This window comes from Dysidea avara, chromosome 4 (genome assembly GCF_963678975.1).
Source record: "Dysidea avara chromosome 4, odDysAvar1.4, whole genome shotgun sequence".
In the NCBI taxonomy this organism is placed as follows: Eukaryota; Metazoa; Porifera; class Demospongiae; order Dictyoceratida; family Dysideidae; genus Dysidea; species Dysidea avara.
The window spans coordinates 3,080,518-3,096,573 of NC_089275.1; the positions used below are offsets into that span (position 1 = coordinate 3,080,518).

Sequence of the window (16,056 nt, forward strand, 5' to 3'; positions counted from 1 at the left end):
ATTTGCACTGACTGATTCAGAAATGAGTTTCATATTTGAGCTTGTTTCAAGTGCCACTTATGGACAGGAAAGTGACCATTCCATGTGGGTTGCTTACTCTACAGATTCACAAAATTCTGTGAAATATCTGTTATCATTTTGTGAGCGTCTCATAGCAAATCCCTCTAATGCCGAAAGATTAATCAGAGCTGGAATCCTAGATTGCATCAGTTATGCACTTCAAAATTACAAAGAAGTTGAGATACTTAAGGTTACTTTGGAGCTGATAGCCAAATTGTGTATGCATCCAAAAGTTTCTATGGAAATAAAAGAAAATCATACTGGCATGATTGCAGGTTTACAACAGCTTCTTTTGCAAGATGAGTCTCTTAAGGTGGACACATTTTACTGCTTACTATGTGCTAGACTTGAAGTTGCCAACATTGCAGGTAAGAATATATGTAGTTGTATACTTGTAGTTTTAACTAGTGTCTTTTAAAATTAATTTAAAAATTAAGTAGGAATTAAAGCGATAAAAAGTAGTGAAGCAAGATATACGAATGATGGTATCATAATGGTAAACACTTTTTCACCCAATCCCATGAGGTAAATATACTACTATTATACACTGTATACTAAATATACAATACAATTGATTCCATACATAGTGAAGGGCCTTCTACTATCTATGGAACTAATTCTCATGATTCTAGTCTTCTAAAGTTGGGTTTAGGGTTAGGGTTAGGGTTCAGCTTTACCTACTACATCAAGTTATAGGCTACATCATTAGCTATTTATTAATGTCTTGTCTTTAAAACTATCAAAAATTCTGGTTGCTGGCAGCTAGCAGTGGTAGCACAGTGGATATAGCATTCTGGCATCATGCGAAAGGTGTGAGTTCGAACGCAGAAATTAATACGTTTCTTTTCTTTTTTAAAACTTAAGTTTCATGGGATTGGGTGAAAAAAGTGCTTCTTGTGTCATAACATACCTATTAAAATATCGAACATGGTTGTTGTATTAGGGTGACTGCTCTATTAGAGTACTTTAAGTAGGCCTCAATCAGCCAACTGGTATTTAAGTGGCGTGGTCTTTCTCATGCTTTGTTATTCACCATGCTACCAATAAGAGGTCATAATTATGATCAATTACTATGTATACAGCTAGATCATTAAGGGGAGTGTGCCTCGATTGTTATTGGTCCAGCTAGATCGTAAAAGGGGTGTGGCACTCACTCAATTGGCTAGTTCATAAAAGGTTCTATAATTAAGATACAGATTACCAGTAATATCTCTTAAAGCAGTGTCAACACTTTAAATAAATTTGTGGCGTCTACTGTAAAATACGGAGTGTCAATAAGGATTAGAAAAGAAAATGACCAACACGAGTAAAGATAAAAAAGGAAAGGCAAGATGCAGGGGGCAAGCACTTATGCTATTAAAGTACGTTTCGCCACTTATTTTTAGAGGCAACATTTTGGGGGGCGTGCATCATTTTGGGGAGATCCCTACTATACAGTACTATAGTACTCCGTGATTATCTGTTTCTACATGCAGGTGTATCTGATGGACATGCTGATGCAATCACAATGCTAAGGACTGGAAGGTATAATGAATCCATTCAGAAACTCCAATTGCTGTTAAAAGATTGTGAGGACATGTCTACACAAGTGAAGTTATCGCAAACACTTGGAGAAGCTTACTACAAGTTGTATAGGACACCTGTGTCAACTGAAAAGGATAATTCTAAAAAATACAATAATGCCAGACAGGCCATCAAGTACCTTGGTACTGCCTATGATCACCATTTGTTCTCAGATGAGCACATCAATTCTGAACATTTAGATCTGGCTATGTTGGACTGTATTTTTAACTCCAGAGACAAACCATTGTCCAGATGCCTGTTGTGTCGTGAACGGTGTGGCAAAGGAGAAAAGCTTATCCGTAGTCATATATGGCCTGAATCACTACTGCGATATATGATCAGTTTCCTCCATCCCAGTTCTCAACAAGTTTTTGATGTGACATGGAAAAGGATAGGAAGGTTACAAGGTCCTGGACAGATTTATTTTACGATGCTGTGTAAATCTTGCGAGAACCTGTTCAGTAAGTACGAGAATGCCTTCAAGTCATTGTTCGTAGGTAGGCTCTACTGTAGCAAGGATGAAGCTATGCAACAGCTTCCTGTGACTGGTGATAAAGTTACAATATCTCTCTTAAAAGCTCCTGGTGCTCCTGAAGATTGGTTGTATCGATTTTGCCTTAGCATTGTCTTCAGAATGTTTACATTAGCTTCACAAGGTAACCCCAGCAGGTATGGAAACGTCCAGGAATGGTACAAGTGTTTAGTAACATGGCGTAACGTTCTACTGGATAGGAACACTAGCTACAAATTAGCCCCAAAAGTTGCTTTATTCATATCCCCAATTAATGCTCTACAAGACTTAAGCTTGCTACCACATATGGCTAAAGCTCTGTTTTCAAGTGGGCTAGGCTCTTTCTTTACATACCGTCTCCACGATGGTGCCTCTGTGTCTGATCGGAAGCCAGAGCTGTTGTTGGGTAGTATTGGAATTATCAATATTGTAGTCGGTTACGATGATGAATGTTTTAAGTTTATACCTTCAGAATGTATGGTGAACCCAGGGAGTGCACAGTTTGTAATCCCGTCAGCTTTCAGAAGATTCCTGTTATTTCCCAAAGGCTTGTGGGCAGAATATGAAGATGCTGCCACTTTTCTTGCGACTAGAATTTACAACATGCCTAAAGACAAAGTCACAGTACCTGCCAACAAATTTTGGGCAGAGAAAGAAGTGGATTTGTTCTCCAGTGTACTTGGTAAAACCCTTCATGGCAAAGAATTTGTTGCTCTTGACTTTCTACCACCACCTTTTGATAGAACAGGAAATAGTATACATTGTTTATTGAGCACTCTGAAGTCCAGCCAATCTCTCCAAGTCATTTTACATCATTGGAAAATGAAGGAAGGTGATCAGCTTGGTGTGTTTGTGCTGAGAAACAAAGGGCAACAAAACTATCCTAAACTTTCTTCGATTTTTGCTTTCCAGACTAGAGGCTATATGATATGGATTGCATACAAGCTGTCTGAGGATAATCTCAATGTTGAAGACGCTATTCAAAGTGGCTCTGGTAAGGCCTTTCTACCTCAAGTTGAACGAGAATTTCAGACCAAAGAAAGGCTACAAGGTCGAATTACTAAATTAGTGTCTAAAGCTGGTTTTGGTACAAAAGAAGTCATTATCTGTTGGCTACGAGAGCTTAAGTAAGTTCAGAAAGTTATAAATGGATGCTCAAAGTTTTAGAACAGACATGCACATATAGGAAATTCAGGTCTGCCCACGGGGGGGGGATTGGGGAATTTTGCCCTGGGACCCAGCCTGAAAGGGGGCCCCTGAATACCTGCTAAAATGATCTATATACTCTAATAGAGCAGTCACAGTATTCTTCAGGGGAGCAGTGTAGCAAGCTATGTATGTAGTTATAAATAAGGAGATATAGTTGGTGAGGGGCTGCTATTGTCATTGTCGGCACATAAAAATCTTTTTTTTGGTCTTTGACTTACAGCTACGTAGGCTGAAGTTGTGCTTCAGAGTGGAACCCTGGGGCCCAACTTTAACTCTTTGCCCTGGACCCCTTAATTTCTTTGGGTGGCCCTGAGGCAGTGAACTGGTGCACTGTGCATGTTTTTTACTGAAAATATTGCATGCATGTACATACCCATGTATCATCATGTAATATTATATACATACTGCAGCCTTTATGTAATAGTAGGGATCGCTTATCTGAAGGAATTACGAGTTGCCAAATGCATGGTCAAAATGGTTCCTGTAGACACATTACAAAACAATTTCTGTGTGGCAGTAGAAATTGCACAATATCAGCATTACATAATTCACAACCAGCCTGTCTCAAAAGCTTACCTAATGTATAAGCATCATACATGTTTTAATTATTGCCGAACGCCTTAGTGTGAGGCAAGGATTCTTATTCAAGCCCATCTATAAATAACTATTATTATTATTATTATTTGTTAATTGGTATAAGGAAGACAAAGTCTTATAAAAACCAATCTCAAGTACATCTAAATAAAATCAAACCGGCGGTCATATAAAAATACATCTAATTTAGTCTTAAAGATCAGTACATTAGGTGCAGATACAATTTCATGGGGTAAGGTGTTCCAATCATTGACGATTCTCTGTGAAATAAATACGTAAATATATGTATGTCTGTAATGGAAGTGGATACCACCATGGATACATATGTAAGTCATGATGTCAGCACTTATTAAACCATGTCTTTATTAACAAGTACATAAAATTTTTTGGAATTTTCAACTAGAGTAGGGACCATAGCACATAAGATACACAGTAGAGATATAACACTTCTTATTGTTTTACTGTGATTTAATATCGTGCACTACAGCTTGTTTCAGTACTTTTTATCGATGTGCTATGGTCCCTACTACTAGTTGAAAATTCCAAAAAGTTTTGTGTATTTATTTGTTAACTTTTTTTGTAAATAATATTATGACTGGTGAACCCACACATTGTACGAAAGAAATAGTGCCGCATGCCCCAGCTATAATCAATTATTGTCTGAAAAGTGAAGTATCCATTATGCTTCGCTATCAGCTATGTTAGACCCATTACACAGCATTACAAATCAAGAACTGTTCGAAAAGTACCCCAGCAATCCACGCATACCGAATGAAAAGAAAGAAATGGGCTTGCCCCAGTTATATCAATTATTGTCTTAAAGTGAAGTATCCATTATGCTTTGTTGTCAGCTATGTTCAACCCATTACACAGCAGTATGAATCAAGAACTGTTTGAAAAACACCTCTGCAATTAATAAAGTAGCCACTATGCAAAATAGGGATGAGTAAGGGAAGCCATCATGTGCTACCGTCAAATCGACACTTTTCGCTGTCAACAAGATGAATGGGACACAAAGGAGGACACTGGTAAGTCCATAAAGAATGCATTGTACATACTGCAGTATGCCAAAAGGCACCTCTCGGGCCAAAGCAACGTCAAACAGTGAAAAATCAAGCCCGTAACCTTAGCTGTTATAGAGTTACACTTGTCTGAAGGCATCAGTCAGTCAGTAGAAAATTCCATTTAATAAATTTAAAAAAAAAAATCCGTAGCAACTTTTTGAAAGCGTTTCAGGGTGATCTGAAGACTTGCTTGGGCTTAGTTTTACCTATCCAATACTACCTCATTGTCGTCAGAGAAAGGATGATGTTTTTTCATAGGCCACACCCACTCCTTTGTGGTCCCTACTATACAGTACTATTGTACTGTATGATAAAACCTTTTGACTTTGTTACTACTGAACAAGAAAACAAGCAGCTACACTACAAAACAACTTATGTCCAGCTTTTATACCCAGGTGCATGGGTTGTATGGTGATGCAGCATGCCCAGTGACTCACTGGGTGCTTTGTAGTGAGCTTCATGGTGAACACAGTAACTACTGCTTCATGTGAACAGTGACATGGTGAACACACTGACTACTAGTAATTTATTATATAAAATTCCACACACTAACTTAATTGTGTTTTTGTGTTCACATAATATCATAACCAGGTGAGTTGTAATGGGATGGGCGAGTCACTTCATCACTTTTTAGACCCCTTCGTGGCAAATACAACTAATAGGGCTATAGCTACTAAGGCAGAGGCTCCAACCTTGGATCTTTCTTGGCCGATTTGGGAGTGAGATTCTTCACAAGGTTAACAATGGAGACTAGGGTCCTTCCACTGCAAGCATACAATGCAGCAAATAGGTATATTATAACCAACACTTCAGGAATGCATGACGTTATATTTATTTATTTTATTTGTTTAACCACGAAGGGTAAGATGAGTACAAAAGGCAAACACCTATAGGAGTTACATTACAGTAGCATGGCATCCTTGTGCTAGTTATATGTACAGTGTTTGTGCTTACATTTACATCAGCGACTATTCTGTATCAGTAGCTGCAAGTGTACAGTATTAATAACTACATGGTGTATGTGCAAGCTACATTATGATTGTTCTGTTTCATTACAATTACCATAACTGTGACTGGTTCACCTGGTCCACAGGACTACAGAATGTTACACACAACTTATTTTGAATCGTCTTGTATGTGCTAGATGTCTTGCCAGTAATGAGTTAACGTTTAACGTTAACTAGCCTCATCGTGGCCACACAAGTTGTATCACAACAGAATCACTGATAACCACCTTGATTATGACACTCCGGCACACACAATTTACAGTTTATGTAGCAACTATTCTAAACTGTCTTACCTTGCTTACAATCGTTGTGTGGCAGAGATGTACAAACTGAGACTGATGACCACACTTCACATTATGTACGTGGGTGTTAGTTTATGTCTAATTACATCATTCACAATGTAAACACCACTGTTTATTCACCAGACTTGTGTGAGGCTTATGCACACAATTGTACAACCTAGTACCATGATGTAATAGTGAAATTTCCAGACAGTAAGTTGTTGGCCTTGTATCAGGAAGATGCCCCACCCCAAGAAATGTTTCATAGAAAAAATGGGCTATTTTTGTTTAACCATTACTGAGCACATGAAAATTGGTTGTTTTTTTTGTGGTTCCTGTAAAATACACACTTGTCTGTCAAACATTGGATGCATTGGCTTTCCTTGGCCATATGACTGAGCTTAATTGGTCCAGCCATCTTTAAGATACACACCTTCAAAGTTTTATTTGTATTTTTGTTCACCTTCCATTAATTTTCTTTTCGCATCACTTACAAAAATTTGCCATAACTCATGCAAGCATTATTGGATTCTTCTCAAATGTAGTGCATTTGTCTTCCACTTTGCTTACAGATTGGTATGTAGAAGTGATGCAAAGTTACAAGTGATTTTCAAAAAAAAAAAAAAAAACAGTACAAGTGCATACCTGCAGGGTAAACTGCTCACAGAAACAAATTAAAAATCAATATGCAGATAGTCTGACCATCGTAGTGCAGACCTTTGTTATTTGAAAGTTTGAAAGCACTGAGAGTGCATATTAGCTAAGGAGATATAGAGCAAAAACAAGCGTGATCAAGATACTCTAATATAATTATAGTACAGTTACAGAGAAGTAAAAGAAAACGTTGAAAAAATTGTCCAGGGCTCAAACCAGGAACCTCCACACCTATATGCCCAAACCTTTTACTACTCTGCCACTGCTGTCAGTGGCTCATCTCATTTAATTTCTATCTTAAAAATGGAAGTTCTAGTTTACTACACCACGTAAAGTTTTGTATTTTCGCAAATCTATCAATGAAAACTCTAGATGGTTCTGGAACATTCTATGTGTATTTTACAGGTTTTTGCAATTGAATTCGTCGCCTTTGCAATTGAATTCGTCCCGTTTGCAATTGAATTCGTCGGTTTTGCAATTGAATTCGTCGGTTTTGCAGTTGAATTAGTCGGTTTTGCAATAGAATTCGTCGCGTTTGCATTACAATTCGTCATAAACAAAACGGCTCCAAGAAACCAACCCGTTCATTAAGAGATGAACTATTTATGCCTTGGAGAGTTACACTTGAGACACTAGAAGGTAATTGAAGCTGGTAGTACGCGAAGTTGATAGCTGTCTGACAAGTTAATTAGCTTGCTCGCGAGTGACCACACCCATCGCGAATGGCGTAGTAGAGTTTGGAATGTTGTTGGAGAGGCTGCAGAGGAAGAATTATTGCCTTATAAAGAGTTGTTTACTACTGTTGTACTTGAACAAGTTCTTGTAGCAGCTGCTACATCATGTTTTCATGTTTGCTCCAGCTGCCATTCTTGTTATGGACGAATTTAACTGCAAAAGTGACGAATTCAATTGCAAACGGGACGAATTCAATTGCAAAACCGACGAATTCAATTGCAAACGGGACGAATTCAATTGCAAACGGGACGAATTCAATTGCAAAGTCGCCGAATTCAATTGCAAAAACCTGTATTGAAAGTGCTCTGAAAAAATTAACATTTACTCCATTAGAGCACTAAAAAGCCTTTCATCTGTCTATCCGTCCGTCTACATTCTATTTGAGTTCATGCATTTCTTCTCACTAGCTGTTGCACTAGTTGGTGCAGTTTTAGCCAAAAACAAAGTGCTGCATTAGCATTTAAATGAAGCTTCTAACCACTGTTATTTGCCGTTTACAGTGCTTTGAATGCAAGGGCATAGAGCAAAAACTCGCTTGAATTCTTTCGGTAAACCGCATGTAAAGCATAAGTAAACACCTATGCCAGTCAACTTATGCATGCCTTTATAAGATGGTTTTTAGTGGCTTTTAAGAAATGTGACGTACCAGCTCAGTAGTCAAGGTATGTGCATAATAAACAGAGCATTCCTAGTTAGAGGTGACTACATAATTTTGTTCACTCTGGCAACCTATTTAGTGCAATGTTTGTTTTCTGTTAGAAGAACTTTTCATGTAATGTGTAACTATGGTGAAATGAAATCCTGCACATAGGGCAATGAAATTCAGCGCAAATAGGATAGGCTTAATTAGCTGTTGCAGCATATGTACAGGGGGTTGTACTGCAGGAGTGTAGGTGCATGTACTTACAGTTAATTACACAGCTTCGGTAAGATGTAGTTGGAAGTTTTTTGAATTTATTTATTAAGGCTTTGCTGCACAAGTACTGAAGGTCTGCAGAACACCTGGTCCTACACAGTCTGTTTAAGGATGTAATATTACGTAAGTATATTTTAAAAGGTGCAGAAAAAAAAATACCCATGATTGTTTGCATGGGATATTATACTGTGTCTAAATTGCCAACATGACAAACATTGCTTTGAAATGAAGTACAAGTTTCACTTTAAATCTAGTTCTTCTGCTTACCTGTAGAGAAATAAAAAGATGGACAAAAGCCAGTATATACAAAATTAATATGGGGAAAAAAACAGCCAAGCTGGGAAAAGGGGTGCGGCCTTCCAAAAAATAGACTAGTGTAAAAAAAATGTGATATCAAAGGTGGTGGCTAAGAAATGGCTGCAATGATTATCACAAATTTAGTGACATTATAATATCATTGCTTGGCTACTACCTTTGATATCACATTTTTTTCATACTAGTCTTTTTTTAAAGGTCGCATCCTTTTTCACAGATTGGCTGTTTTGGGTTAGACTGTATATTACAATTATATACAGTAAAACTTAGCACTTTTCTCTATTGTAGTTAGAGCACTGCCATGCATGTGTACAGAAAATGCAGCACGAGAGGGTGTGTCAAGAGACTAATTCAACATGAGGCGAAGCCAAGGGCTGTATTAATCTTAAGACACTCCCAAGTGCTGTGTTTCTTACACACAAGTATAGGTTTTAAGTGTTATATTGTACTTCCTGGTTGTCTTGCTCAGAGCGATCCCAAATCATTTCAATTTTTGGTGATCCACAGACTATCAGTTAAGTATTCATATAATCAATATCTAGTCATAGAACAAACCAGTAAGATTATTTTGATTAGTTTTAGTGATTTACATTATCACGCACATGATCGATCATAGTGTCTGAGTGGGCTGGGGTTCTTTTTGTAACATTCTTTACATAATTTTTCACATACAGTAGCTGTACTGTATATCCCCAATTATCCACATAACTGTACTGTATGACTCGTATAGTACAGTTATGCAGCTAATTGGTACTGTATGAAAAATACAGCACACTTCGGCACTTTGATCCTCCCACACAAAGTACAATATATACTAGTATTTTTTTAAATTGTTGATTTAAAAATGAAGTAGGGATCCAAGAGATGAATGATGGTATTACAGCATAGCTCAGTGGGAAAATCCCTACAGTAGCATGTTATTACAATATTGTTTTGCTGAATGCCAAAGTAGGGATTTTCCCACTGTACTGTGCTGTAATATCATCATTCATCTCTTGTTTCACTACTTTTTATCGCTTGGATCCCTACTTCATTTTTAAATCAACAATTTAAAAAAATACTAGTTTAGTTTTTGTTGTAACATGCAGCTATGCATGAATGTGTGACTGTTCTATTAGGGTGATTGCTGTATTAGAGCATCTCGTAAACAGATTACTAAGAGGTGTGGTTACCATATCTGCACTCGATTAGATAATTAATGGACGTGGTTTCAAACTATCTTCCAGGTGTCCAGTACCTCTTACAGTAGCCAAAGATAGGCTAGTAGTTATATCCCCTATGCAGTAGTGTAAGCACTTTAAATAATTACTTTTTGTGGCATCTATGGCATTGTGGAAAATTAATACCTCGATATGGTTTCATTGTATAAAGAATAAGAAGACCAGCCTGATTGAAGATAAAAGGAAGACCATGCAGGGTGGCTGTGCACTGCTTCGTTTAGCCTCTAGCCTTGCGGCTGGCAAGCAGGCTGGCAGACAGGCCAAATTTTGAGTTTTGGCAATTTTTTTAAAAAAATTCTATATTCAGCCATCTGTAAATGTTTTCTTGTTTTTAATACTGTATTTGATGTTAGATAGACTTATAATATTCTGTTTGGTCATGTAAGATGTCTCGAGGATGATTTTTTAAAGGCAGAATTTTTGGCAGTGCACGTCATTTTAGGGACAATCTATACTCTTTGATATATAATTATGTGGCCAGGCGTGAAGAATCTGAGGATGTAGACACAAAGGCCTATGGCAGAAGTGTGAATCGCATTGTTACAGACCAGCTATGAGTGTTTCTACCAGGTCAATAGATCTTTTCCATTTAGAAAACAGTGTAACTTGTGAGATAAGCAGCTCACGTATTGCCGTGGTGAGTAAAAGGCTGATTAGTTCTTGCTACCCATAATTTTACATGAGACTACCGATAGTTGTTCACCGTCAACTTTTTAAGACTGTGATTAGGTGTGCCACAAAACTAAAATTTAATTTGGGTAATATGTTGTGCATAACCTCTATTTGGCTACCTTTTTCTCTACACTAACTATCGAAAAAGGTGGCCAGATTACTAGTCAATTTAATGCAGCAAGGCTGCGCAAGTCAATGATAAAGGACTAATGTTGGATTTTTGTAAAATAATAATATTGTGGTTAGTTGTATTCTTGGCTACACCAGATATCAGCTCTTTCAACTGCCAGTTACTTTTACTTCCTTGGACACACCCTTTTTGTACAGCCAAGCTGTTTTTGCATGGGGGTATATATATATATATATATACATATATATGTACCTGAGGTGAGTATATACAGTATACTCAAAGTATATATATATACGTACTCACCTGGGAGGTCACGTGACACATTACTGTGTCACAGTCATTGCAGGCTAACAGCCCCTGGGAAGGGGGGGGGGGAAGTGGGACAATCATTTGCCCACTCTAGCACGATTAATCACCCCAGCCAGTGTAGGCTAATAACTTTCGTCGCTCTTAGCGATCAATTACCCCAGCCAGTAAGAGTGCAACCACCGGATTCATTTTATAGACATACCTCACGACTTTGATGGTGGGTGGCAGCAGGTAACGTTGTTCCTATGTTTGTTGATATGAACGAACAAGTCCTGAGGATGTTATGAAGATATGTTTACTAAGTCCCACAATTGATTAATATTATTCATTGTAAGCAAGCTGAATTACGAGAGGAAGGCTACCAGCATGTCTATCACACCAAACTAAGTGTTAAGTTGTTTTACCAAGTTAGTTTGGGTTGTTAGTATGCTGTGTAGTGTAGACACATGGTATATATTATATGAACCATGTCTACGAGGTGTATTGCATTTGTATACACCCCGACTTCAAAGTCGGAGGAAGTTTACTATTCCAGAGGCGAATACAGAATACCTGTATTTGTAAATCCAGTCACATGTATCTAAATATAAGGTTTATGCAGGTACCTTTATGTTAGTACATATAGCTGGTAACGTGCATACGTACAGTAGTGTACATGTGTTTCTTGTTTTACCTTTTTATAGTTTTGTTGGTTCATTTGACATGAGATGCTTCCCAAGTTGTCTGTACTGTTCAGAAATGTGTAACTGTTGTATGGGAAGCACGGCCACAAGTAATGCTGTTCCAATTTATAACAGCTTCCAAGGTAATATAATGCAACATGCCACTGCATGTGATCTCAACTGTACAACATATTTAACCAGTGCAGATCCTATGCCTGTAATCCTATATCGGCCAAAACAAAGTGATTCTGTACTTCCTCTTTTACGAGCTTGTACTAATGGAGCACTATTTGGTTTGATTAAATTCAAATTTATCATTCATTACTTAACCTCAACTAATGATAATCAAATGTCAATTTGGTTACAGTTGAGATCAGCTTATCAACAAGAAATATGGAAATTAACAGTTGATGGCAATTTTGAACATGTCACTGAATTTCCTGTTTCAAAGTTTACAGATACTAAAGCCAAAGACAAGTTCACAAAGTTTCTCAAGGATGTCTGGTGTTATTTTCATTCCCTGCTGGCTAACACAGTGGTTAACAGGTCAATTAGTGCTCAAGGTAGAAGCAGAGTTGATGATGATTTTGAGTATTACGCTACCATGTGTATTGATCCAGCAGACATCCCACCCGTGTCGATTCTTAATGAAACACTAGTACATATGCATACATAGCTATTAATGATTTTACACACATACGTGTATACACACAAAGCTGCTATTACACATGCAGTACAAGGTAGTAGAGACTGCTTGCACTAACTGCTGCTACATATATATTTTCCCCCTTTTATTTACACTTCTTGCTACTACAATATTATTGCTGTGTGAACTGTACAGTTTAATAAAACTACAGTGTAGTTCATGCAGTGTGTTTACATGTGTATGTATGTATGCATGCACGTGTATGTATATATGACTGCTTGCCTGAGCAAGAATTTAATATAATATTCTCAAACTCTTTCATAATCCTCTTCTATAATATACTCTTAAATATTGATTCTACAATCATTTTGATGACAGCAATTTTGCATCTTTACTTCTTTAGTCATACAGTTTCAAATATTGGAATATGAAAAGACACAAACTTTGTAATTATACAAACAATTTGGCAACAACTAAAGTTAAGGAATAACAAAACACATTGGTTTGCAATGTCAAGTACAGACACATTACACATGCACATGTTGGAAAGTGCTGTATTCAGGTAAAGAAATCCTGGAGGTATAGTTAGGCTAGGCTTGCATCAATTATGCTGGTGTAAACAGGCTACACATTGTTTCATATCAAGAAAACATGTATAAGATTATCTGTTTCTTGGCTGATTATTCACACTTCGCAGAATAAAATCAAGATGTTCAAACAGAGTAGTCACTTACTCTAATACAGCAGTCAATTATACTCTAATAAAACATTCCATAATCTTGGTTTTGAAAACATAATTTTGAGCATATAATCTTGATTTTTGTGGCCTGCTCAAAAGCATAATCAGCTATTTTTAGTATAATTGGCTCAAGCCCATTTAAGACACATGTTATATATACCAGTATTATTATCAACGTTAAGTCTTATAGTCAACATGACACAGTAGAGTTAAACACTGGCATCAAAGCCATAAGCAAACTGCTTTACACATATTACCTAAGCAATAAGTGAGTTAAACCTTTGAATGCTACAGTAGTATAGTAAAAATAGAATATGAATTTGGCACCCATCAGTCAAACTGGTACCTATACACCAATACTATTCTGTCTTAGAACTCTATATATGGTATTACATAATGAACAGACCAGCTTGTTATAGTGATGTAAAAATGGTCTTTCGTGATTGTATTATTATGAGTTGTTGTAATCTTCAATGTGCTGGTGATTGTTGTATTGATTAACAGAATTATTAAGAATTGTTTAACTTGTTAGTGAACGCACCGCAGCAACCGCCACACTATAATAACGGGTTAATTTTATTAATGTATATATCCATAAGTGTTTTTAATGTTGGTGTGGTGGCAACTAAAATCAGACAAATTGAGTCCCTGGCTTGATCAAGAATTAGGATACCCACTAATAAAACAGCCACATACTGCTTACAGTATAAATAACAACTTTCAACACTTCCATGATGTGGAAGACCCCTATTTTTTGCAAAACTTCACTCACAAAATTCTTTGTGCTAGTGGTATTTTCTTTTCAGCTGTACATGTGTAGCTTTGTTTGCAGAGTTGAGGTAGTTACTTCAGAAAAGTAACTCATTACTTTTATTCCAAGTAACTTTGTTACAGTTACTGCTTAAAAGGTAACTAAGCTATAAGTACTCTAGTTACTAGTTACTTTCTTATTATAAATTATGCTTGTTTGTTAGCTTTAGTAACATAAATTTTGCTCAGATATGCATGATGCATCATCATGTAATTTATTTCACCATACCCTTCCTTTATATAGAGAGGCAGGCTAACGTGTGACCAAATTTTGAAAAATCACTCTTATGGTCATGCCTGAAACAACTAGAATTTTTAAAACTAGCATGGTGCTGTTAATAGCAGAAAACACTTTTCAATTTTTTCTTGTCATTCTAGGTATCTATGGTTTATTCTACCCTTAATGGGTAGCATTTTTATACTGCTGTGTTTCATAACTAAAAATTAATGTGTCGAATGCACCCATAAGGGTAATTTTCCAAAATTCGATCACATAATATAAATTTTATGTTACATGATTGTAAGTGAACTAACGTAGTTACTATTATATATATAACAACAGATGAGATTGTTCAGATGAATGGTGGAATATCCAGGTATGTGTGGCTGTGTCAATGTTGTCATGGTGATTACTATTGTCATGGTAATAGCAGCTATCACATATGGAACTGCAGCATCATGTAGACATGCCAAATTAGATAATGTGAGCTACACTATTGTAATACGAATCTGCAAGAATCCCACATGTTTGTGCAACCCATTGACAGCCAAATTATCAGGGACCACTGGCCGAATTACTGAATCGCATCATACTAACCATCCAATACACAGAACTCAGAACTACTTAGTAATCATGCATATTATTGTATAGACAGAAAATTTGGTGTGAGGAAAAATTGGCAGCTTTACCACAATAGGATTTTGGCAAGAAAACGCTATCAAATTTGTTAGGATTTGTATTGGACAAATAATCTAGTGGATTGTAGTTTGGCAAAACACCGTACCACTCAATTGCCAAATTTGTCAAACTTTCCTCCCACCAAAACTTCCAGTATTCAAATACTCTAAAAAGGTTGATTTTGTTTACATATGTAGCAAACCAATTATCAACCAGCAATGTCTAAATTTTGGTGAAAATCAGCCCAAACAAACAACGGAATCCCTTCTAACTTTTACAAAGATGTCTTACACCCCAAAGAACTATTATTACACCAAAAGCAATAATGCTCCCAAGACATGAGCTTAGTTTACCATGAACACATTTGATGTGCGGGTTCTTCTCCTACCGGCCCTGCATGGTCACAGAAAGGACCCGTGAAATATAGTTTACGCAGCAATGGATTTGTCTGTTTATGTATAAGTTTTGTATTACCATTATACAAATTGTTGTTACTACTTTGTAGTGATACCACTCCTTTGACCATCTAGATATACACTGTGGGAAACGTATAATAAAATAGAATTCAAATAATGCCCAACATGTGGGGTTCTTGCACATGTAGCAATAACTATACATGTAATTATTGACATGTTCTAATTACCTGTAGGAAGATAATTATTATCATCACAACATGTGACATTAATTATAGTTTGTAGAGTGCATTTAGTTATTTTAAATATTTCTCACGACTGCATACTGAACTGAAATTATTCCATAATTATGTGCAATAGAACAAATATGGTATATGGGGTTATTGAATTATTATACAGTAGATTTTACTATAGTAAACTGAAGTGGCTGTATAGCTACATATCGTATTCCAAGGGAGGAAATTTTCATGATTTCTCCCTGAGTATAATATTAAGTGCTATCCATTAGGGACTTGTGAGAAGGCTAGGCCTGTAAACACAGGGAGTCAGAAACATGTATAATAGATACCTGAAGAAGTGAAAAATTCCCCCTTGAGAATTTGCAATCCACAAAAGAATTATCCCTCAGCTATGCAGCCACAATCTCAT

The 16,056-nt window shown here is 36.7% G+C and overlaps 1 protein-coding gene across 2 annotated transcripts; it reads left to right on the plus strand.

Annotated features, from left to right (window-relative positions):
• The first annotated feature begins 22 nt into the window (after nt 1-22).
• On the plus strand, nt 23-15,775 carry LOC136252984 (uncharacterized). 2 transcript variants are annotated; one of them, XM_066045570.1, is made up of 5 exons: nt 23-428; nt 1,536-3,261; nt 11,924-14,693; nt 14,748-14,800; nt 15,645-15,775. In XM_066045570.1, the coding sequence occupies exons 1-3, from the start codon at nt 23-25 to the stop codon at nt 12,576-12,578; spliced, it is 2,787 nt and encodes a 928-aa protein (XP_065901642.1). In that variant the 3' UTR covers nt 12,579-14,693; nt 14,748-14,800; nt 15,645-15,775. The 2 variants fall into 2 exon arrangements, with proteins under 2 accessions (XP_065901642.1, XP_065901643.1); XM_066045571.1 differs by having other exon boundaries at nt 14,751-14,800.
• Nucleotides 15,776-16,056: the final 281 nt, after the last annotated feature.

Excerpts from the sequence above, each read along its gene's own strand:
- LOC136252984 (XM_066045570.1), top strand. The coding sequence starts at position 23 with ATGAGTTTCATATTTGAGCTTGTTTCAAGTGCCACTTATGGACAGGAA. Across the intron at positions 429-1,535 it reads TGAAGTTGCCAACATTGCAG|GTGTATCTGATGGACATGCT; the intron begins GTAAGAATATAT and ends TTCTACATGCAG. Across the intron at positions 3,262-11,923 it reads TGTTGGCTACGAGAGCTTAA|TTTTGTTGGTTCATTTGACA; the intron begins GTAAGTTCAGAA and ends ACCTTTTTATAG.